At 40.5% G+C, this 25,842-nt stretch overlaps 1 protein-coding gene across 1 annotated transcript; it reads right to left on the bottom strand.

Annotated features, from left to right (window-relative positions):
* Positions 1-260: 260 nt before the first annotated feature.
* pcdh11 (protocadherin 11) lies at positions 261-25,207 on the bottom strand. The gene is made up of 4 exons (XM_084719052.1): positions 24,516-25,207; positions 17,375-17,955; positions 7,708-10,215; positions 261-2,359 (listed from the first exon to the last, which is right to left on the bottom strand). Exons 2-4 carry the CDS (start codon positions 17,912-17,914, stop codon positions 2,276-2,278), a joined length of 3,132 nt encoding a protein of 1,043 aa, XP_084575178.1. The 5' UTR covers positions 17,915-17,955; positions 24,516-25,207; the 3' UTR covers positions 261-2,275.
* Positions 25,208-25,842: the final 635 nt, after the last annotated feature.

Here is a 25,842-nt window from a genome sequence, read left to right as displayed (position 1 = left end):
AGCCAATTAATGGTGTCCAAACCAACACAGCCACACACACTTCTACAGGCCACAGCCTGTGTGACATACTCTATACTGTATGCTACTGGCTGACTGTAAACAAATGATTATTCTACAACGTGTGTTTTGCGTCATTTCAGTCTCACTGTTCTCGCCAAGCAGACACAGTATAGTGTGCAGAAAACTGAGCTGACTGAGTGATGCAGACTAATATTGAATGCTCAAAAACAATGAATAAGAAGAGTCGTCAAAATATGCAATACAATGCAAAAGACTTTAATAAATTTCAGAAGCGCACACATACATAAACAAAACATTTACAGTTTTCTCCACACTGGCAAATCAAAGTCAATTACAAAGATCATGTAAGGTGCATATTGTACTTCACATTGAATAAAAGTGAGGTTGTCTGTCTCCCTTACAAGGACAAAAGCTCTCCCCAAGTATGAGTATTTTTTTTTTCTTCTTTTCCCCAAAGATCAGGCAAATCTAATCATTACACAGTGCTAGGATGCTATGTATATTTCATACTGTGGCTCCTACGCAGTAGTGAATACATTTGATACCATAATTACATGAATATACCTCCTTCAATAATAACAACCTGCCTCTCAAAGAGGCAACACACATAAAATTAAAAGCTTTAAAATAGACATAGTCTGTAGAACCGTAACATGTAAGACTGGACCTAAATCAAAAAGGCTTCCGATCTGTGCAGTCGTTTCATTTAACTATATATAGTCTCTCACAGGAGGGGGGAACAGCCTCTGGTCCAGACCATCTGTACATTTCCAAATGAACACACAGGCTATGCCCATTTTAATGACTCTAATTCTATGGTTATATGTATGTACTGTAGGTGCCATTTAGGCCTTACCTATCAAAGCAGTCTTTAGCTTACCAATTAACAGGACTATTGAACAACAATGCTGCTAACCCATCAAGCCAGTTACTGGTGTATACTGTAGAAATTATTCTAGTCAGGACATACTGTACCATAATGATTCTATAAGTGTAGAAACAGTAGAAGCAAAATGATGCTCTGAACAAAATGCCTAAGAAGTAGTAAGTGCACCATAGTGGATTTTCTGTCAAATGTTAACTTATTGCTGTTTTTAAACTCAAGCCTGGATTACCTTTTCATTTTGGTGTTCTTCTCATCAGAAAATTTCTTTTGTCAGTGTAAATAAGTGCACAAAGTCAAGTCTTTTTTTTTTTTTTTTTTTTTGCTAAAGCCCACCAACTTGTATTAAAGACTGCCTGAGGATTATCATTATTATTTTTTTTCATCCGGAGTCATTTTAATGTGGATCTCACAGGTTAAATCACTTCCGAATTGGAAGCAACACACAAAAGGTTAGGCTTAGTGCTCTTCAAATCTGCCCTACATAAACAGCTTTTGATTATAACCCCAGGAGTTAGTCCCCTGTGATTGTGGCTTAGCTGGACGTATTAAACTTGTCCTACCATTCCTCCCAGTGTAATAACAGCATGGCGATCAGTAGCACGGCTGTAAAGCACTACTCATGTGGTCGCATTGTGGGGGCCATGCATATTTCTAGCCACGCTCTTCGTTAACAATGCTATCGGCGTGGCATCAAAAGTGGGACAGAAAAAAGTACACTGTGATGTGGGCTCAATACTAACGTAAGCCTACAGGTTGTAGACCTTGCAGCATAAATACATTATAAGTTCCATGAGCAAAGCCCAGATAGAGCAACGTCAAATAATACAAAAAAATCAGAAAGTAAGAAAATAAAATGGCCACCAGGCAGTTTTGAAAACAAGGCAAAGAAATGGAATCAATAAATATAAACACCATCAACTCTGTGATAGATATACATACATACATATAAACATACTTTACAGATCTACTGACTGTATTTGACACCTATTTTACAGAGTGGGTGCTGGAGTGGGACATTTTTCGAGGAGGGTTCAGGGCATACAGTATCATCCTCACTGACACAGGAAAGTAATAGCATAGGACTCAATAAAGCATTTTCAAACTTCCAACAGATTCACAAGAGGAGCTTTGTCAAGATTCAGGCAGGCAACATGAAGCGTCTCTCTTTTTCTGAGATTTTTTTTCTCCCCCCCCCCTTCTCCAAGTTCATCTTTTTCTCTCGATTGTATGAAGAGGTGGGGTTTGAGGCTGTAGAGACAGTAAAGTACTTGTTTCACCTCTTCAGTTCTCGCCTTCCTTCCTCCTTTCCTCCCTCTGCCCTCTCTCTGTCTCTCTTTTCTCTCTTTTTCTCTCTTTAGGTAGTGGGAGCTAGAGATTGATTTTAATCCTGTGGGAGCGAGCTGTACCTGTGCCACAGAGTGTGCCATAGTGTGGTGGTTTCAGTGCCGTCTCCTGAAATATAGAGAGACAGACAGATATAGGGAGATTGTAGTTACAATATCATCGAGCTCTGAGCAGCCTAAGCTGTAGCCTTATCAGTGCGAGGCTACGCTGAACACTGAATAAAAAAAATCTCTGTGTAGAAGATAAAAAAAAAGCATTCTTCAAGGCACGGCTGGCAATCAAGTCATTATCTTGTCAGGTTTCCTTGAAGAATGCTACAAGTGTCACAAGCTTGTGCATTTTTCCTGTACTTATCAGAGCATGCAATCTTATCCAATTATCACTCCCAATTTGTCTTTTTGTCTCCCACCACACTAGAGCAGCACTCTTCATTTCCCCCTCAAAAAGCCATTTGGATCAATTTGGGCCCACTCTTTCTTTCTTTCGGACCCTTGCCAGTGGGTCCTCTGATATGTACAGAATATGACATTTTTGCTGTTCCTAAGACGGTCATAGCAACACATCTGCCAATATCTGAATCATGAGGAATAGGACCTGATAGTGCTTACATTAGCGAGGCACAGTGAGTACAGATGCAATGACTCAACAGAGATAAAACAAACAAACAAACAAACAAAAAAAAAAAAAAAACGACAAACAATGATATTAAAATAAAATAAAGCCATGATCAGTAGCTAGGACTTAATCCTGGCATCGGATTTGATTAACAAGCCTACTTAGCCTTTTGAAATCATGGCTTCTACCCCTGGCTATGCAGCCACTATGAGTCAGCACAAGCGCTTTGTCATCAGACCCTGGGTGGCTAGTGCGAAAGGCCGATACGTCACCCACACAAATAAATGACGATATGTAAAAAATTTTGTCCACTGCTGCCCTCGTTATCTAATGCATTTATAATATGATCTTTTTTGTAACAAAGATAATACCATAAATTGCATTATAAATAAGGCATAACAACAACACTTAGGTCTCAGAGGTATTTAATCAAACTGTAATGCATGCGTACGTGTGACACTACAAAGACACTAACAGCAGTTTCTCCTATGTTGACTCGTAGGAGGTTACTTTCGTTAAGAAATGACCCTGCGTGCCCCGCGGCCCCAGAATTACGGGCCAAACAATAGAACGTGTTAGCCCTTTTATTCCCTGCATATTCATGGTGATGTCTGAGATCACTCGAGCAGGGTGGTACTCATTTGATCTGCCTCCACTAAACCACATACTCTCACAAGAGCTCATCACTGGAGGCAGATTGACCTCTAATATCTCAGGGTAGGGGTTAAAAGAAAATGATGAGATGCGTAAAAAACTGAGAAGAGGAGGGAGGGGAGGGTAGCATTTGCGGATACAGCCCTTGCCGTATAATGAAGCCATATGGTGGCACAAATCTGTAGTCTCTGAAGTATTTTTACAAGCTTTGCTCTTTATCAGCTACATCTGTAAAGTCCCTGAAAACATTTCGGTGACCTTAAACCATAATCATCTCCTCTCTCGCCCCCTCCCCATTGTTATTCGATGGGTGGGCTTTTTGTCTTTGCTTTAGTTTCAGCTGCTTTAGGTGTGTGGGAGAGTGTGGGGCAACGAGAGATCACTGTAAAGCGCCATCTGTCACTTTGATGAACAAAAAGGAAAACACGACAACCTGCCTGTGATCTTTGCTTTTGGACTTGTGGTATTAGTTTTAGGCTCAAGAGAAACTGGATGGCAGACAGTGACAGACGAAATGCAGCTTTTGTTTTACTAGCCACACTTTTTGAGTGTTGTTGTTTAGACTTTGAAAATAGATTCTCTTTTTTTAAAAAACAAAAAAAAAAGCACAAAGATGAAATCAAACAGATTAAATTATGATAAGGCTTCAACAAGCAGGACAGCTGGTCATGCATTGTCCCGTCACTTTGGATCCTGAGGACGTGACTCACCCAAGGATAGTACGTGGCATCACTGATAATCTTAAAGGATGGCTGCCTTTTTTCCTCTTTCTTATCAGCCTCATTCGAAACCTAATTACAGTGATTTTAATCATACTGTATTACGAGTGATTAACCCTTTAGTGCATTTAATTAACCTTTGCAGCCACCGATTCTCATCAGGCAAGGCTTCATGCTATTTTTTTCCATGACACAGGCTTTAAATAAGCACACTTAAAACTGGTGGGAAATCTAACGTCTGAAGTGGGAGGCATCACTTGTCAATGGCTCAAGGGGACAGAATTTTTTTGATGTATTATCAGCTTAGCATCACTTAAGATATAGTTGGTGAGTAGCACCAAGGAGGACAGATTTTTCCTGATAATATTCAAATTCTGGGTGTGTGTGACACCAAAATATGAGAATATTATATGGATTCGACCTGAACTGTCTGAGAGAATTGGATAAATATACCTTAGAAATAATGTGATACAAACAGAGCCTGAAGACTTGGAAGGACGTTGACTAATCATATATTCATTGATTTTAAATTATTCTGACAAAAATACTCCACTCTGATCAGCAACATAAGTGGAAATCAATTTAAATCCTTGATGCATAAAATTCATGACGGATAATAATTCAGAATTGTAGAACACAGTCGGAATATTTCTGCATATTTCAGGACAGTCACTACCACTAACACGGGAAAATCATCCTGACAACTCGTCAGTGCCTCATATAAACACATTATGAATTAAATCTTTGGTACCAAGGGCATGTAGTAGGCTTATGTATAATGTACCATGGCAGAGCATAGCTTTTAACCAGGGTTTTAAATAAAAGGTGGTTGAAGGGAATGACTATCAAATCTGTGTGGGTGTCTTCATAAATTATCCTAAGCACAATACTTCACGGGATCAACAGTCATTTACCAAAACTATGCCATGAGGAATTTTAATGCTTGCTAGATGTCACATACAAAAGCGCACTGGGAGCAAAAAAGGCAGAAATGAACCAATGATCTGAATACTGTGTGCAATGTGAGTCTAGACACAAACAAAAGCAAGCACCTCATCAAACAAAATCAATTATTGATGCAATATCATGAAATTGACCCAGAATTGGATGAATGGCAGTTGTAATAATTATGATCAAAACAGGAACAAAAATGAAAGTCAATGCAACCAAGCAATACCCAAACCCTTAAGAAATCTTAGAAAAAAAGAAAGGAAAAAAAAAAGCAACAAAAATGGTAGAAAAAGCCAGCAAATTCTACTGGATGTGAGACACTAAGTGACAACTATGAATGCACACATATCACTATGAGTATAAACCCCCTGCACAGACTAGTTCGTCTTCATTAGTTCCTTTGCTAGTGATAGCAGGTCAAATGTCAACACGTACATACTCTGTCATGTTGTAAGGATACATGACAACGTTGAGGATCGCAGTTTTTAATGTCGTTTCTAGCATGAACTACTAGAGGCTGTGCTTTATAGACAAAACCAAATATCACAATATGTTTGATCAAATACACTGATAGTGATATTTATCAGTATCGCAACAATACAGAGGTCAATGTCGATGTTTATTTTTAACTTGCCCGGTCAGATAAATGGGTCAGAAAACTACTTATCTGAACTTAATTTTTACTTGCCCTTGTACAAATTGTTTAATTGTTACTATCAGTCATCAAATAATAAGCAAGACTAAAGTTAATTGTCATGTTTAATCTAGGGCTGCAAAATGATGAAAAATGTCCATTCCAGTTTTTCAAAGTCCACAGTGATGTCTTTAAGTGTCCTGTTTTTTTCAGTCTGTAACCACAGATTGAATTTAATGTGATAATAAATGAAGAAAAGCAGGAAATCTCCTTGCCGTTTTCCATTAAATTACTATAATGATTAATCGATTATCAAAATAGTTTAATAGTTTAATTCTTTTTTTACCACTTGCCCATCCAGGCAAGTGAGTTGCCAGATTTACTTGCCCATCATATTGCAGATACTGAAGAGATGACTATTGGTGCTTCAACAAAATATTACAGAATGAGATTTTTGATAAATGATCATCAGTAATGTTGATAAAATAACAAAGTGTAAAGGCATTAAGGCAAATAACAGAACAGCTAGAACAGCCTGGTAAGTTCAGGACAGGAAATCACATCACTTTACTGTAATGCAGCCTTTAAAACCAGGAAAAGACACTTATGCCATATCACGATATAACAATATCCAAAATCTAAGACGATATCTAGTCTCATATCACGATACTGATATTATGTTGATATATTGCCCAGCCTTAAGAAGTACAACTACAATACAGCGGCAAACCTTTGTTGTGATGTCATAGCATCCTCTCCTATATGAGCTAATTTAAAGAATGTAAAGAATGTGTATCTATATATGCCATTTATAACAATAATTGGGGTCATTAAAGTAGAGCATTTACGGGCTAAATGCAACGTCGGCCTGGCAGGCTTTTTTATGGACTACTGCTCCCTTGGTGTTTAAGTATATTGGTCTCAAGGCTCTGCGTCACCTTGATCCCTGTGACCCCCTCCCCCGCCCTGAGCAGTACTCAGTCTTCCCCACAGCGTTCGGCTCTGGCTGTCAGCGCTGAGCAAGGCCACCTCTCCTTACCTCTGATTTACATTTATTTCCCTCGCCAGCTTTTATTTATTGGGGCACTTCGCATTTGGCACATATCTCTTAGGGAATCATAAGCCCTTTGCTGTACCTTGGCATTCAAATGAGCCTCTCTCCCACAAAGCCTCACTGGCACAGCACTTAATATTTTGAGGACAGAAGCCACAAAAAGTGGGCTTATTTATCAAGTTGTTTTAGCACGTCAAGAGGATTTTTTTTTGTTTTTTTTGTTTTGTGCTATTACCTTCACACTTTTTGCGCAAATGAATACCTGATAAATTGTCACTCTGGCTGTTATTTTTTATTTTTTGCTTGTCTTGTTTAAACATGTCAGTCAAATATATTAGCACACAGCATCATTCGCCCTTGACCTCAAATGCATCAGTAGAGAGTTCAATCATTGCCGCCTATCCCAGGCTCTTCTAAATCAGGCTACATTGCCACCAACCACTCACACTGAAGTTTAAAATAGCTAGCCATCATAATTGCACTGCTGCCATTACTCAAGCTTTTGAATATGAAATTAACCTGCACATGTACTTTTATAAATGATTATGATGGAGGGTGAATACATGAATTAATAACAATCAGTACAGTGAAAGGTTTGCTGTATTAATTGCAACAAATTGTGTTTTATTCTTTTGTTTCATTGCAGGTCTTGAGCATACTCATTTTAAGTGCAAATGACATTCATGTAGACATGGTCATGGTCTGTGTGGGAAAATCCCCTGTCTCCATGCTGCCACCCTCCCCCTTTCACATCACCTACCATGGGACAGCAAGGGGAGTGTGAGTGGGGACTAGTGTGGGTGGGTTTAAAAAGGAAGTCATGAATTACCTGTCGGGTGGTGATTTGCCCTGCAGTCTTGAATCCCCCCTGACAGCTGCACTCTGAGACACTGTACGGGTCGGAGCTAGTCGATGAGCACTTGGAGAGTGAGTCACAGCCCACCACGAACGTGTTGTCCAAGGGGAGCTCCTGGATCACATGGTGTTTCTTTGGGGCCACTGGAGTCTCCGGTTTGATTTGAAATGTAGGCTGAGGGGACGCTGACTTGTAATGCTTGGCTAAATCTGGGCTGTCGGGTTTGAAGGTGGTGGGCGTGGTGGCCCAGTTGTACTTCCCCATGGTTTGCTCCTCTAACTCCACAGGGAGATCCAGTGTACCATTAACATGCTCATGGGTGGGGTCGTCAGGCTTGGATTCGTCTATGGTCACAAAGTTCAGGAGGAGGCTCTTGGGGGATCGCTTCTTTCTCTTCTTCTTCTTCTTGATCTGACGGTTGTCTTGGTTAGGTGACACCCACTCGCCACTCTGCTTGCCCTTCTGCACCACTTTGTGTCTGGGTGTCTGCCGGCACCGTACCAAGGCAGTCACAAATATCACCAAGATGACAGTCATGGTCCCTGCTATGATAGCTATGACAACAATCACGTATCCGTTGGCTTGAGGAGTTACCTCACTGTCCCCTATGTTACGGTCCAAGGGTGTTTCCATACTTTTTCGCAGCTGCTCTTGAATGAAGGTAGCATTTGACACAGTGTCATTGACAAACAAGTGAATGAGTGCGATAGCATGTAATGACTCAGGCTGGCCTAAATCTTTGACCTTGACCACCAGCCTATGCAGCCCCTGATCAGCTGCCACTATTTTCTCCTGCAGTGTTATGTTACCCGTTGTTTTGTCGATGGCGAAGAGACCTCGAGGGGAGACTCTAGATGTGATGATGATGCTGCTGATAATACTGTACTGCAGCTCAGCATTCATACCCGTGTCATTGTCAATGGCAAACACTCTGGTGACCACAGCGCCAGGGGTGGTGGTGGTTCGCACTAGGTCGTATGAGTAATTGGAGGATGGGATAACAAAAACAGGGCGATTGTCATTCACATCGACTACATTGATAGTGACCTTGGCGTAGGAGGAGCTCGGAGGTTGCCCTCCATCAACTGCCTTGACCATAAATGTGTAGGAGCTTTGCTGCTCCCTATCAAAGGTGATATTGGGTTTGATCACACCAGTTTGGGGGTCAATGATGAAATTATCTTTCCCGTTCAAAATGGACAGAGTTATAACAGCATTATCTCCCGCATCTGCATCCGTCACTGTGATTAACCCCACAGTTCCATAGAGAGGCAGGTTCTCAGGCACATAGAAGTTGTACTCTGGGTGGGTGAAAGCTGGGCTGTTGTCATTAAGGTCCTGGACGATTAGCCTGACAGTGACATTGCTCTGCAGGGACGTGGAGCCATTGTCCCTCGCTATGACAGTGAATGAGTACCTCTCCTGCTTCTCTCTGTCCAGTCGTTTGCCAACAGAGAGGATTCCTGACCGTCTGTCTATGTTAAACCCATCAGGCGCATCAGGGCCAAGAGTATAAATAATCTCTGCATTATGTCCGCTGTCTGCGTCAGTGGCGCTGATTTTTATTAACTGTGTAGAGGGGTCATTGTTCTCTGGTATGGAAAGTTGGATTTCCGGCTGGGGGAAGATGGGTGCATTGTCGTTCTCATCCTTGATTTTAATTAAAACCATAGCTGAAGTGTTCAAAGGAGGCGTCCCCCTATCCGAGGCCACTATCTTAATTGCATATTCTCGAGTCGTCTCGTAATCTAGGGGGGCAGCTGTCTCTAGTAAGAACTGATCATTAAAGACAGGCTTCAACCGAAAAGGAACATCATGGTCAGTGTAGCAAGCTACTTTGCCATAAAGATCTGCATCCTTGTCAGTAACAGTAATTAGGGCTATTTTGGTGTTGAGAGGTGCATTCTCAGACAGTAGAACAGTCCCATTAACCAGGTTGATAATGTAGCGAGTGTCAATGGTGGGAACATTGTCATTAACGTCTGTTACATTAACAATCACTGTGGCTCTGGAGGGGGTGGAGCTGCCATCACTGGCGAGAACGATGAGTTTATGAACAGGAGTTACCTCCCTGTCCAGTGGCTGCTTCACAGTGATCAGTCCTGTTGAGCTATCAATGGCAAAGTGACGTTTGGTTGAGGCAGAGATCTGGTTGCTAAAGGCGAAGTGGATCTGTGCGTTGGAACCCAGGTCTGCATCCGTGGCGTGAAGCTGAGCGACTGATGTCCCCATGGGGGCGTTCTCTGGCACCGTGACCTCCAGCTCGCTGTCCTTGAAGATGGGGCGATTGTCATTGACGTCGGAGATGGTGACCTGGAGAATGGCAGTGCTGGATTTGGGAGGGTTGCCACCATCCTCCACCTTTATCTTCATGACAAAGGTGTCCTTCTGCTCACGGTCCAGGTTCTGCTGAACGATTAGCTGCGGCCACTTGTCACCCTCAGGAGTCTCAATGATGTCTAAGCCAAACTCGCTGACACTCTGCAGAGACAAGATAACATTTTGAGTTATGCTTATTCTGTTTAATGTTCATATTCATATTCATATGATAATACTATATACTAGTGGTTAACAGACTATTCAACTAAAAAACACTTGTTTTGTAGACTAGTTATTCATCTGTGGTTTTAGCAGAATTTAAGGTATGTATAACTGGTCAACTAGTTGACTGCTTTTTGGGAACAGTCTAGTAAACGTGACTAGTAAAATACAGTTGTCATTATACCCTACCACATACGCAATTTTACCCATGTTTTCATTGTCATTTCAGCTTTTCTTTATATGACTTGAAGGTCTAAAGTTACAGTGTCATTTGTTGTGAAAATAATAAAGCCATGACTGGCACATTAATATCTAAAGTACTTTTAAGAATAGCACATTTTTACCTGGGTCATAACAAATAAAGGTAAAAGTCACTCTAGAGATGTATACTACTTTCCAAAGCATTGATTTTTGTCTTAGATTGTAGATATTTCATTTGTCTTAGAAAGCCTAACAGCTTGTCGAGGTACTTCCTTAGGTTACCCAGGTTCATTTGTAACCCTTCTTAGAGTCAGGTTTTTAGACAGTGATGAATGTCAAGAGCAAATTAAACAGCCCAGGACATTCTTAAACAAGGCAGCTGGTTCTTGGCTCAGCTCCACTCATCTCAGTTGGGTACCCGTAAATCAAAAGCATTTTCACACTTGCTAATCACCATCATGTTTTAAATTTTTTACTAATTTCTTGAATATACTATTCAACACAAGCCCAAGAAACAGTGGATGTCTGTTTTTCTTTATCCTTTTAAAAATGTGCCCAATCACTGTAATAAAAAGTCCAATCAAATCCACCCCTGCTTGCAACTACTGCCCATAAGGGATTAATTTACCTCTTAAGCCCTCCTCCTCAGATTTCTTATGCCTTCACTAAAATGAGATTTCATTCTATCTTCCTATCTTGTGTCAAGTTAGAATACAGTAAGCAGCCTTGCAACATTTTAGCTTCGTAATGGAAGAAAGGCAGTTGGAATTTGAGACACAACAATAAGCTTCCATTTTAAATACACTACAAGACCAGATCACTATAGATTAATAGGAGGGAGTGAAAAATCCTGCATATTAGAAAGGCTTTTTGCTCAAGATGGGCTAAATCTAGGCAAAAGTAGAGCCGGAGGAAAATGAAAACAAATGCACAAGTAATCCCCATGAGAAACCAGAGGAACTGGCACTGGCTGTTAAGACTAATTGCCCTCCACCCAGAAAAAAAATTAGCACTGATATTTCCAATTTCCGATGGGCATGGTATGGATCCATGCATGTTTTCAAATTAGAAGAGAGACGGAGGGAACGGGAGGATGAGAGAGAGAGACAAGTGACAGAAAAGGAGAGAAAGAGAGAGTAGGGGGAGGAAATAAGAAGAAGATCAAGCCCATGAATGAGCTGCATGCACATTACGAAACAAAGAAGCCCTTTGAAGCTCTTTCAGTCAGAAGCAGTTTCATGGTAAAACAAGAAAAAGCATCCTCTTTAAAGAGATAAGCTTCATGCTGCACATAATGTTGGAAGAGATTACTCTGTCTAGGCACAGCTATCAAATGAGATTAAGATATATACATTTTCCTCGTTCAAGGAAGGAACATTTCAACCAAATTGTGAGCACAAGAGTCCTCGGTAGGTTTTAAAATCTAGAACCGTCCTTGTGCCAACACAGTGTTGTAGCCGACACAAGGAAACGTGCAGCTGCAGCATGTAAATTATTATGTACAGTGAAAAACTGCTTGCCGAGGGAATGTTGTCGACATGTCGGTGATTGACAGAACTACTTAAACCAGCCAACACTGCAGCAATGATCTTTTAGACCTTATTCCGTGATCCTTCTGGCAAGCTAAAGTCATATAGGGATAAGCAGACATGGCATATAAAACTATGTGTGGAAATGTAGAGATACTGCCTTATGGATGAACTGTGCTCAATCTTTATGCACATGGCAGAACTATTTCTGTCATAACTGAAAGGTCCAAGACAACATTCTGGGGGCTCTATTGCTAAGCACTACTCCATCCTCACAAAGCTCCCCAATCCTCAGTTGTTTGAATAGTTCACAGATTCGGCACAGTAGCTGAGGATCTGCACACTGATATTTGGCAAAGCCTGATGTTAATAGTAGGATGTTGAGTTAGGATGTGTCAAAGGGAATGCTGCACGATGATTTATGAGCCAGCATTTCCTCTATGCTTTTGTCTTGGTTTCACACAATTTTACAACTGACAAGACGGCACTCAGCGCATTTCAATAAGTTGAAGAGAGCTATCTCTCAGGCTGTGCATCCTCCTGAATGCAAAATTAGCCTGGTGGATTGTGATAAGATCTAGGGCAGGCTAAGAAAAGGCCAAATACTAGCATGAATCACTCAATGGAAACCCTAAGGCTGAGCGAGAAGGACAAAGCTGTCTAAACAGCTAAGTGTGCACATTATAGCATGCCTCACTCTTTCACCACACTTATACTGTACAGGTGCATATCTTCTTGAACTTGCCATTCATTCCACATTACAGGGCCACGGGTCTCTCCAGTCATCAGAGAGGGATCGGGGCACTGTATATATGGGATGTGTGCAGACAGTACACAATCCAATCAGAGTTGGCTAATTTAAATGAAAATGATGGAGGGACACTGACAGAAGCAGAGGTGCCTGATGATGAGGGAAGGATAACGCTGAACCCTGCTCTGCAGACAGCCTCAGATTATCAGTGGATGCATCTTTCAGTCAAGTTGATGACCTTATTAAAACTAAGAGGAGACTGAGATTGGGCTGTGAATATATCAGGAGGACTCTAGTCACGGTGATGCCCATGGATGGGGCTAACTGGGGAGGGCTATTCATCACAAGCTATAGCACCTCTTTATAATGCTGATAGAAACTCCCTCTCTTTCTCTCATTCCTCCCTCATTCTTTCTCTCCATACCTCATACACTTCTGCCCCTGGCCATGATCTCATGCATATAATTAAGACAAAAGAAGCTGGGAATTGTTTGTCTCTTTTTGTCAACCCCTAGAAGAGGATAATATGTCAAAATAGGATGCTAATGAAAACTGGAAATGCTTGACAGTGGGCTCTCAGCCCAAAAGTCCTATTCACTGCCTATAGGCAGCATGCAATGCATTAATCAAAATTTTCTTGCTGCTCGGGAGAGGAGCTTGAATAAATTTTGCATCTTCAAATGCAAAGTTAGAATCAGTTTAGGAATAAAATTATTCAAACTCAGACTTGGAGTACCAGCAAAAAGACCACTTAAAAATCTTAGGTATATTTCTGATAGGCACGCTGCAACCAAGTGGACTGTAAAGTACCCCAGGAAAAACCTAGGTAGGTGGCAAAAAGGTTAAGTCTAAGAGCCCTCCAGATTGCCCAACCAAAATACAGACACCCACTTCATCACTGAGTTTGTCAGTGAGGCATAGCCCAGCCAGCAGCAGGACATTGATCTACATGAAATGACTTGAACAAGACGCCCACCTTCAATGTGTCTGAGGATGCTGACATAGATGCAACTTGGATTAATGTAGTGTGTGATGCCGTAATATCATATATCACAGGAGTAAGGAGAGGTGCCAGTGTTTGTGAAGAGCCAGAAACCCAAGCAAAAGCAAAAGCAGAATCTCAGTTAGTCCTGAGGATGTTTCTCTGGCCTCTGAGTTATCCTGTGAATATGTAAAGTGATCGAATCTGCTTTCATGGGAGATCCTCCTCCATCCATGCATGTGATTGCTTTCTCTGACCTTGACCATTTCTTAGTACACGTCTCTGCAGTTCAGGTGACGTAACACACCACTGCACTACACTGATGGCAGAGTTTCACTCAAAGTGTGATTACCACCCATTATGTGTGAGGCTGGAGCACTGTGTAGGTTGAAATTACCCGTTGTCCCTCGTAGCTTTGGAAAAGGACAAAGTTGTGCAAAAAGAGGCTCCCATGTTTCTTTCGTTTGGTCTGTATGTTGACAACTCAGGCATGCTACATGTGGAGTGGCAGGCCATTGAAAATGGCTCACTGTGCCACACAATGGTAGCAATTTCACCACCGTGCCCTACACAACACAAGGAAACTGGGCAAACTATCATTCTGAGGGAGCTTCTGAGACAAATCTCACAGGACCATACAAAGATAGTCCAAGGGTGGCTTAGCGGCCAAGAGCTATTCTAGGAAGTGCTTGCACATTCTTCCCCACTAAACCCTTGGCTTTCTACTGCACTTCTGAAATAAAAGATACCAAAGGTTGAAAATGTTTCTGGCTTATTCAGTTCTGCTCCCTGTGTTTTACTCGTATGGAACCTGGAACACAGGGAAATTAATCTTGAGTACAATAAGAATGTAATGAGAAGAACTGAATCAGGGACACAGTGCGGAGGATGCTCTAAGAAGAATTTTCTGCAAAAGATAATCCAACCACGGTCTAGGCGAGGGTTTTAGAAAGCTTTGTATTGTGAAAAGGGCAAAAAAATGATTGCAGATGATCATCATAATGAGCAGAACATTTGGTTGGTGATTTTCCAGGCATAAACAATTCAGGACATTGCGCTGGAGAGGCCTTGGCAGTGGGACTCTTTAAAAATGCAAATTGGTATTCAAGGCAGACACGGACAGCAGCGATTCTGTTCTTTCCAACCCAGTGTTGACTTCATCTGAGACTCCAAGATGGACTTGTCATTTATGTCTCGCACCGTGCTCTCAAATCCAGTAACCTTCCTTTATTTACTATGTTTAGGGTTTCCTCCAGAGCGCCTGCATCTCCCTCTTTAATTACACTTCATTTGTAAGAGCTTGTGTCATATTCATCTATCCACAAAGCACAGAGTGTTGTCTAGACTATAAATGAAGAATGCATGATATTATCCTACATTTCTAGATTTAGGGCTTACTCCATTGAGCAACAGAGAATATTGCAATGTGGTTTAATAAAGCATCAATTAGATGATGAAGAAAAACCTTTCCTAGCGCTGCATGAGACACCTATTAACATAATATAGTGCGTTCTTTCTCATTTGCTTAGATCTACTAGCACAGGTAACCTGTTGCTAGAAATTGGACATGCAGTATATGCTGTGTGTGCACTTTCTGCTGCGTGTTCTCTATATTACTGTACATGCTGAAAACTTCCCCTTCTTTACAGCCTTCTCTCATAATGAAATAGAGCATACTGTACGGACATATTAATGGCTGGTATAAAACATTGTAGGCTTCATGACTTATTCCGCTTTATGAAAAAGTAGGTCATATTTTCAATGAGTCAAAATTAATTTCCTATATAGCTGTACACTGCAACGCTACAGCTATATTGCAGTATAGCAGGTTTACAGAAGTTATAATGCAGAATCTGACTCATATTACATTAAAACCAGATGGGATGAAAAATCTGGCAGAGAAAATATTGTAAGAACTTACTAGTCAACTAATCAGACAGGGTATAGACAGGTGGCGTGCTGCAGGCATAGCAGTGTGTCGGAGACTCATCAATAATGTGTGTGCTGACTAATAATATTCCGCTTGCATTGGAGACAGTCATCCATTAGATTATGTGAAAAGACAATTCATTTTACACTTTCTTTCCCATTTTATCTCTTTGTAAGTGTTTCTCCAAGATAGATTGCTATGGTCTTTGGTTTATCAAATGTATGGATGTGTGGTTCTGTACTTGGATTTCCAAAAAAGCCTATTTATTTTACTGAAAGCTCTGAAAGCAAGCAGTAACTTCAGGGCTGTAGCAGTGGCCTGAGGCTTCAGGCCCACATCTTTCAATGCCAATATCTTTCACTCATTTGTCATTGAACTAAATTAATGTCCATCAGATGGCTTTTAGTTTAGACATGATATTTCAGATATATAGCAAAAACCTCTATCAAGTTGAATTTTAGTGGAGTGAGTCTTTGAGAATGTGTACAGGAGTTCATGCAGGGCAATATATCAGTAATTATTGATATTGTGATATGACACTAAATTTGGTCTTAGATTTTTGATATTGTTATATTGTGATACTGCACAAGTGTTGTGTTTTCCTGGTTTTAAAGGCTGCATTTCAGTAAACTGACGTAATTTTCTCAGTTTACCAGACTGTTCAAGCTGTTCTGTTATTTACCATGTACCTACTTCGTCATCATATACATATTATTATTACTTATCACACACTCAGACTGTATATCATGAGTCATATTTATGAAAACAATGCACATCACGTATCATTGAGTTTTATTTCAGCAGCATCATTGCTATATTGCATATAAGAGTGGAAAATAAAATGCTTTTTTAAATTTAACTGCTACATTTATCTGTTCCTGCTCATCAAGCTGGTGACATCAAATGAATAAAATAAGATGTTCTGCCAAAATAAACAGAATCCCTGAAAATTGCAAACAGCACAAATATGAGCTTTTAAATTAACATCTTTCACGTATGTAATTTAACTTTGAAAATGGGAATTTTGAGTTTGAGTTTTGACCTTTTGAGGTTACTGTAACTAGTTTGAAGTGATGAGGCCAGAACAGCAAATTGATTAGAAATGTCAAGTCTTCAGCTATTTGTTAGTTTACCACACTGTATAGTAAATATATGGCTCAAAGTCTGGCCACATATGTCGTTTTGTCAAGCATGTGCAGTAAAATGGATCCATTTGTTGAGATAATATTACCCCAATGCTAGTGTTAAATGGTAATTCCCATTTTATGTTAGCATCAAGCTAATGGACTAAGCGCTGATCATTTTTTATATGAAAAAAGATTCAGCAATAAAAAATTCTATACTTCTTCAATACTTCAATACTTCTTTTTTCTCCCACCCAATTTTCTAATGGATGTAATAGTCTAATTTTAAATAAACAGTTTCACTAATGAAAAAGCTAACAACAAACTACAAGTTAGAGCACTAGTGCTTTCAACTACACACACTGTGCATATTGTTCCAAACAGTTACAGTTCTCATGTACACCAATGCTGATATAAACTAGTGCTTTTACTACGAAGGTTCAGTAAAGGCACTTTGGGTTTTGAAAATGTCCCACTGATTAATACGTCTTGTATCAAAATTAAGATGGCTGAGACCACCCTGACACATAACAAAAAAGCTTTTCATTTTCATGTGTGAGATGAAACGGGAGGGAGCCTCACCTTGACCAGTTCATAGTGTTGGATCCCATTGATTCCTACATCAGGGTCAAATGCTGAGGGCACCGGGTATCGGGTGTTGATGGCTGTGTTCTCCGGGATGGAGATGTTTATTACAGTGGATTGGAAAAGGGGCGCGTTGTCATTTACATCCTCGATCAGGAAGCGGATCTTGACCAATCGGAAGATCTCGTCGGGCAGCACGGCCACCTCAATCTCGTAGTAGCAGCGTTTCTCAGCGAAGACCCCGGAGCACAGCTTCTCCCGGTCGATTCTGTGATTGGTGGTAAAGATCTCCCCTGTGTTGGCCTCCACCCTCACCAAAGGCACGTCACCTGTTTTGTACACAGGCTTGAACTGCAGCGGCGAGGATAGCCTGATGTTGGGGTCTAGGTTGAGGTCCAGGTCTTTGCGCAGGTTCCCAATGCGGACGTTTTCTGGCTGCTCCTCCTTCACCGTATAGTCCCGCTCCTGGGCCTGGCATAGCAAGACCACACAGGTGAGCAAGACCACCAGCACATGAGCCCGACTTGCTAAGTCCATACTCAAGAGTAGACAGGTGCCTCACTTCGACAGCAGCAATTCTTCCACAAGAGAAGCAAGACAGAGAAGAAAAAGAGAGAAAAGAGACAGAACACACAATGTCAATGCAGGAAATTAAAAAGCATTCAAGTTCTGCTGTAATTAGTACTATTTTCCCTCATGGAGAGTTTTCAGCTTGACCTATTCATTCTAACTAGTTATGAGCCCACATCCTTCCCATGTCTTTGAGAGCAAATTAACGGCGGTTTTACACAATTAACCTTTGATGACATCCACTGAGCAAGCGGACACGTAAAGGTTAGTAGTTCACATATTCCATCAATCCATTTCATCACTGTAATGAACCCTTTCATACTTTTTATTGAGAAGTATGAAAGCGGTTGAGTTCAATGTTGCGATAAGATTGTTTGCTTTGAAAAGCTTGTTCACAAACTACTGTGCATGAAAAAAAGGGGACACAGCACAGAGGGGAACTTAATTCATATCTGAGTCAGTGTGAGTCAATATGGTGCAGTGGTGTCTTCATAAACTGCACCTCGCATCCAGGCTTCAGCTGATTCGGAGGCTGCAGAATTGAGCCTTAAACATTGATGCCTCCGTGCATGAGAACACACACACACATTTACAATAGTACAGCAGCTATTAATGGACAACCTCATTTGCTCTGAATGTAAACAATTGAGCTTGCAAATATTTCATGAACGCCAATGTGTGTAAACATAGACAATATGATAAGAGCACTGTTTAGAGGAATGGCAGTGGAAAGAGACAACAATGTGAAATTATTTATTGTGGGAGCCGCCATCAGTCAAATTAGTAAAATTTAATCATAACTTCATTACATCCTGACGAATGTGTTTTCTCTGACATCAAATTTAAACAGCATCCCGTTTACTGTTTGTACTGAATGATGCCTGTGATAAACCCTTAACAGAAAATGCACTGCAGATGGGCTCACCATCACTGAGCATTATTCATTAATAAGCTGTCTTGTTTTTATTTGATGCTGTTGTTCTACAAAATATTTAATTGTTTTATATGTGCGAAAGCTTGCCAAAGGGCAAGAACCCCAATTGCCAAAACCCAAGTAGGTCATTGGAAGATGATGAAGGAGTCATATCCTGCCAGTATATGCTAGCATGAAATATTGACTTCTTTCCACCAGTTAATTAGCGGGTTATTTAGCCAGTTATTAGGGGAGTTGCTTCATGTGGTTTGCTAACTGACATTTTGACTTATTCATTTACTTAATCCATTCCTGCATTCTTGCATATCCTTGATAAATGGAATTCCACGATTTCAACCACAATCACATTGGTCTCTATAAAGGCTTGGCCACACAGGCTTTAATGGGCTGTTGATATTATGGTGATAGTAATGCAATCTAATTGTAAAAATGTATCTATGTTCAGTAGATTTTTTTTTCAGTAGAACCACAAATTTGCATTATGCATCTTTATATTGTTTTAAATAGGGGTGTGAGAAAATATCGATACACCTGAGTATTACAATATTATGTTTTGTGATAATGTATTGCAGTGATTACCAAAGTGTGGGCTGCGGCCCACTGGTGGGCTGTGAAAGTACTACAGGTGGACTGTGAGAAGTCATTAACAATGTTATTCTTCATACCTTATATATCGTCATGGATACAGTTAATCTTGTGTGTTGATCAGTGCTGTGATTAAAAACTTGGGGGCCACAGAGGATTTTCAGATTTCAAATTGGGCCGTTGCATCCTTAGGCTCTGGAATGGCTGCTGTACTGATTCTCAAAAACACTGTATCGTGATATTGTGATACGTCCAAAGATTTGTGTTGTTTCAACCTTCAGCTCCTCAATAGCATTGTTGTTATCTATCTTCACTGTTCTGATTGCATAAAAAGTAAACTTTTATCTATTTATGCAAGTGGTGGTGTATTATTAATACTATGACAATCAGTTGTAAAAGGTAGCAATATATCACCTTGCTTACAGCACTGTAATATATCTCAATATAATGAACCATAACCCCTGAATCATGATACGTATCGTATCAATACATAGCCCTAGTTTTTAGTGTGCAATGGGATTATAAATTTTGTGCATTTTCCTCAAAAACTACTCATTAATTAATCATTGATACTAATAAGGTACAGAATGCATATTTTTCAATATTTTTTATTTTTAAGTTTATGTTTCCTTATTCAATAAATGGCTCCAGCAGACAAAACTATGTCAGATAATGCTCAATTACTGCCATTTGAAAATGATCAATTAATTCTAAATTAGTACATTTTAATAATTTAAATTCTTAACAGCGATTAATCGATTAATAATTAATCATTATTATCCCTAGTGTGCACTGATGTTTTAAGGTAAAGCCACCAATGCACAGCTATGTTTACTTCTCATAATAATTCTGGTTCCCCATGTGTATTCCAGCGCAATATATTTAACGACTAATATAATTTCATTGCTCATATCCCCCTGTGTGTTTAGGTCTACCAACCCCCTGAGTGTTTATCAACCTCATATGATTTTCCTCGAGATATTGGCTTGTATTTATAACGCAGCTGCCTTGAAATCAAATGTCCGTTTCTTTCAAAGTATAGCAACAGTGTATGACAGCCATCACAGCAAAAACGTACAGCTGGTGCTGAAAATGCATACATACCTGTAGTAACAAGGGACCACAAATAGCTCTCTGGGAACTGTAATATTTGCTACATTATGAAATTTCCATCCATCCATTTACAATATCTGCATGAGTCAAACAATATCCGGTAGAAAAAGGTATGACTACCTAAACTGCACTACAGGGGTCCTCTAAATTGGCAAGGCAACAGCGTTCACAGCCATTGAAGCTCTCGGCCTACCGACAAAGGGGAATTGATTAAAAATAAGAATTTAATTAAGCTGGTTTTGAATCAGCAACAATTGCAAGGCATTCATGCCGGCTGTAAAGACAGATTTCTTTTCACACATTTCATAAGTCACATGAGACTCATTAAAGAACAGTTGGACAGAAAAAAACATAGCTGACATTGATCAGCGTGAGGGTGATTCATTTTACACATATAACCCAGGCAGTGTTGTACTGTCATGTCAAAATATCGATGAGATATATCCCATTAGCGAGTGTGACACACTTTACTTTGAAGTGTGCATCTTTTCTGAGAGTGAGCAGCAATTGCTTTACTGTGATGATCGCCAGGCAGTCCAAGGCTGAGCTCGCTCGACGCATAATGAAGTTTAAATTACATCCTTAAATGGGATGTGATTCGCCGAAGTGAAAAAACAGAAAAGATCAAAGCATGATCTAGATTTCCTCTCCCTTGTAAGTGACAATAATGTTCCGCAGGATGAAGGGGTGTAGTATGTTTTTGACTCAGAGAACACGCAAGAGTACAAATGTAGTAACAAAAAGGACACCCTGGCAATGTTAATGTGATGTTAGAAACCATATTTTACTGGTATAAGAGATTTATATACGCATTATGTTAGATAGATGGATAGCGCTATTTCTCCTCACGAAGCTAAAATGCTAAAATTATGAAGATCAGATATTGTCTTTGCATGTATTGGGGCCAAACTTGTTTACTCGTCTTATTCTATTAACTTCAAGTGGGTTCTTTTCTTATGTTTTCTAACATCTGCATGGCTTTTCACTTGTCACAACTCTTTATAAACCTGTCCATGAGGGATAGGCTAGGTGAGAGAAGGAATTGTGCTGGAGGGAAAAAAAAGTAAGAGGGAGGGAGAAAGAAATCCTAGGTGTCAGTCAGAGTGTCTCCTTTGCTTACATTTCACTAGTCTCCTGAAATGCTATTTTGAGCCCCAGACAGCAGGTTGAATCCAGTAGGCAAACTCAAGCCTCCCTCTTGGGAGACACAGAGTGAAGAGGAGCAGGCCGTCCCAGGATCACTTTACACAACAGTGTGATGGACAGGCCTTCCTGGTGTTTGTACCAGCAGTGGGAGGGGAGACATGCAGCTGCTGTCACCCCCTACCTTCACCCCTAACTGGAAACTTTTAGTGTAGTTAGTTTAAGGCTGGGACCCAAGACATTTGGAGTCCTTTAGCTGTCAGAGGCAGGTTTTCACCACTGTTGTTTCTATCAATATTGCCTGTGGATCCAAAGAGATTTTTCAAAAGAGGGCACTGGTAGATGTAATACTTTTGATTGTCTTGGGCTTTTTCTCTTTTAACAGCTTTAAGGATCGCTGACAGCCTGACAGACCAGGTTTCTGTCAAGATCAGTCAGTTCTTTTTCAGTCCACATAGCAAGAGCAATTCTCTCTACACGCTGGAGGAATAAAAGTTGTTTCCTCTTGGGAAACTTCAGCAATGACTGTATTACCTAAGTCTTACTGGAAAGTGAAGCAGTGCACGAAAATTATGTTCGACAAATATGGCCACATTGACAATGTTAATAATAGATTTAATACTGAGAAAATATGGACATTCAAGTTCAAGTGTCACTTGGATTTGTGCATCACATCGTCACTGAAAGAAATAGATGATATATCAAAATTATGACTCATAATTTGTATCATACTGTTTGCATTAAGTCTGGAAATGCTGTTGGCTGCATAACCAAGTGGCTATTCACATTTCAATCAGTTCATTTAATTCTTAGATAGACTTGGATTATGAAGAGTCATGTACTACTTGGGTGATTAAATGGTTGCTAGGTAATATTTCTTACCCTCCTGCATTAGCAAATTGACGAACTAATTTACAACATTGTAATCATGGACCTCAAGAGGGCAGTCCACACATGCAAATGTAACCCTAATGCTAAATATAAGTATGATCATTTTGGCGTAGCTTTACAACATTATAAATGCTAACTTTGAGAAATCCATTATTTTTAATAATAAAGTGACAATTGTGGACATAAAAATAAAAATGCAATTAATTACAACAAAGTCAGAAAAACTGTCATCTTAAGCTGTGTATATTAGGAATAATTTCTAAAGCATAATTTTCTTTTTCAATTGTCTTGGAAAAACACTGTTAAAACATTAAAGAACATTTTCACATATTTAAAAGTGGACATATTTGAGATGAACATTGTGCCATAGGCACTATAATGAATTCTGAAATAGGTAAATTCAGTCATGTTCAATATATTATCCTTTACTGGAAGTGAAAAGGACAATTCAACTGCTGCAATATTGTGAATATCAACAAGCTATTCAGGAGAACTAAAACTAAACAGGTAGAACAAGTTTTTAAACTATATGTAACAGTGGAAGCTGAAATTTTAAAGGACCTTGAATGTGTTCAAGTGAAACAACCAAACAAGATCAAAACTGAAAGCAAAGCAAAAAGACAACATCTGTGACACCTGGGGAGCACCTCTGAGTCTACAGATTAGTTACTCTATGAACTCTTTAGAACATGCACAGTTTTCTTAGAAGTTAATGACTCTCAAACCGGTCAATATTTTGTTGAATTTATCAAAGGCCTGAGAGATAATTGGAGATATGGCTGTAACACCTTCAGTATATCAGGGTGTTTCAGACTATGATGAATAGTTCTGTATCTGCTGGTGGATTTGAAATGTGCATGAGCAAATTGTTTTATTGCGTTTTTTCAAATCAAAGAAATACCTGCTTCCATTTACTCACTGCCTCTTCTTTTAATATAAACGCCTCAGCCTACAGCCAAAATATGCAGCTGCTACTGCTCACCTTGGGAAGGTTCACATTACCATTTGATTTAATTCTCCAGCAAATATTGAGTTCAGTGGGCCTTGTGGGACTCTTTAAAAACAGGCCCAATGATAATCTATTGCATATTGAGCAGGTCCAACATATTAGGGACCCAAACAACCAACTGTGGCTGTTAATCTTCAAGCCAGCGGGGATTAACATCGTGACTATTTGAACTATTCCTGATAGAGAACAATTCTGTATTTATTTATTTATATTTTCCTGGAGTGTGAGCGAGAACAGCCCCTGAGGTTATGGTCTGTGACAGCTGAACCGCTTGACCACGAGACGAGCGCGCTGTTACCGCGCACCCACGCACCGAGCTGAGCGGCCAAGCTGCTGAGAAACCCGCACTGACAAGTCCCTGCAGTTGGATGCTCTTAGAAAAAAAAAAGTAGGCCTATATCTATCCGGCGATCAGTGTTGAGCAAGACTAAATAACGCCCGAAGTCGTGACCAACCACGCGGTGCACATTCATAATGCGACAACTCAGCTTTAGATCCTCCACGATGCACCGTGTCCGTGGATAATTTCTATTTACGTCAGGTGCACCGAGGGACGCCTGTTTTATCTTTTGGAGCAGCTCTAGGAAAACACCAAAATGACCCACCACCATCGCAACACACTGATTCATCCGAGCGCCCTGAGGAATATCACTAAATTTTCGCCAGGCTTATGTTGCTCTCAGCGACTGTAAATACAGCACCGGTCCTCGCCGGTATTGGGACATCAATTTGATTTTATACGGACCACATAAATTAGGCTGCTGGGCGCTCTCCAGCCTCTCTGAACGCGCTCCGGAGACAGAGCAGTCATGTGCACACATATGCCCAGAGAGGACTTAAGTAAAAGACATTTTCATCCAAACAGTAAAGTCATGACGAAAAGCAGAGCTTACCTTTTCCGCTCGAACGAGGGTGAAAAATCAACCGTGAGTGCCGTCGCGTAGAGACATCACTGATTTACAAAAAAAGAAGTGCCACGAATTAAACTGAAGTAGAGGAGAAAGGGGGGAGAAAGGATCCTCATCAGAAGCGGCAGCAAAATGCGTTGCAAGTAGAAAAAAATGTTATCCACTACAAAAACTTATCCATGCGCTAAAAAACTGTCGTCCTCATGTGCAGGAGAAAAAAAAAATCATGCACCGCGATCAACTTAGTTTGGAAAGGACGCTGTAATTCCTCTTCGGATGTCTCACAATCCCACGGGCGGAGATACGCATTGGTCCAAGCTTGTTTTAAATTAATTTTGTATCCCTAGCCTACGAAATTCCTACTTTATTTGAGCAGCTTTAAAAATCGTTGGCAGCAAACTTACACATGTGCGTAAAAGGCTTCTTGACCCGCGCGTAAAACTTCAATCCAAGAGCGCAAAAAAAGGACTTCTGACGAAAAACTGAAAGCTTAAGCCTAATTTATTTTATAACCACTTGTTTTGACTGATTCGAGGTTGTGCACGCTCCCCAAAAACTCTTAAAGGAGGGATGCAGAGAGCGCATCGCCCCCCCAGTGGAGTTGGATCAAAGTGTGCCTCAGTGCAGCATCACTTACAGGAGCCGGGATAGGCGGTTCACCGTATCTGTCTGCTAAGCTGTAGATGTCTCAGTAGTATTGTATGAACTCAGTTCCTCAATACTGCCCACCTCTCTCCCTCTCGCTCTCCCTCCGACTGACATCATGGCGGAAGGAGGAGCCAGCCGCAGATTTAAGAGCCCCGCTCCTCTTAAAGCCGCACTGCGTTGGAGAGATGCTTCTTAAACTGAAATGTAGGTGGATGGCGAAGCCGGTTGGTGTGTGGACCACAGACGCCTCTGCCGTTTGCAACTAGCCACACTGCTTTCAGAAAAAAAAATCCGCCTGAAAGCAAGAGGGGGGCACTGTTCACTTTTATACCGAGCTTTCTTTCTGTTTTTCACTCCCAATTAGGTCCAGGCTACTGTATCATCGACACCTCTGAATAACAATGACGCTCATTCTTTTCAGACGTTCCGAGAGTGTCAACAGGCCATGGCAGAGCTCTTACCTGGGATGAGAAGGGAAATTAGCGCGATTATGGGTTTGTTCACAGTTTCCATAGTTTCCCTGCCATTAAACGATGTCAAATAATTCCTATCACAGTTCAGCTTGTTACCATGTATACACTGAACACTCGAAATGGCAAGAAGAGATTGCTTGGAAAATTGAGAGGAAAAGCCATTATATAAAAATTGACATGTTAACTCAAAT

This window comes from Lutjanus erythropterus, chromosome 5 (genome assembly GCF_056507025.1).
Source record: "Lutjanus erythropterus isolate fLutEry1 chromosome 5, fLutEry1.hap2, whole genome shotgun sequence".
NCBI lineage: Eukaryota > Metazoa > Chordata > Actinopteri > Lutjaniformes > Lutjanidae > Lutjanus > Lutjanus erythropterus.
This window is presented reverse-complemented; position numbering and strand designations above follow the sequence as displayed.

Coding starts and splice junctions, on each gene's coding strand:
- pcdh11 (XM_084719052.1), bottom strand. CDS start 17,914: ATGGACTTAGCAAGTCGGGCTCATGTGCTGGTGGTCTTGCTCACCTGT. Junction 10,216..17,374: donor AACACTATGAACTGGTCAAG/GTGAGGCTCCCT, acceptor TTGTCTCTGCAG/AGTGTCAGCGAGTTTGGCTT. Junction 2,360..7,707: donor GGCAAATCACCACCCGACAG/GTAATTCATGAC, acceptor TCTATATTTCAG/GAGACGGCACTGAAACCACC.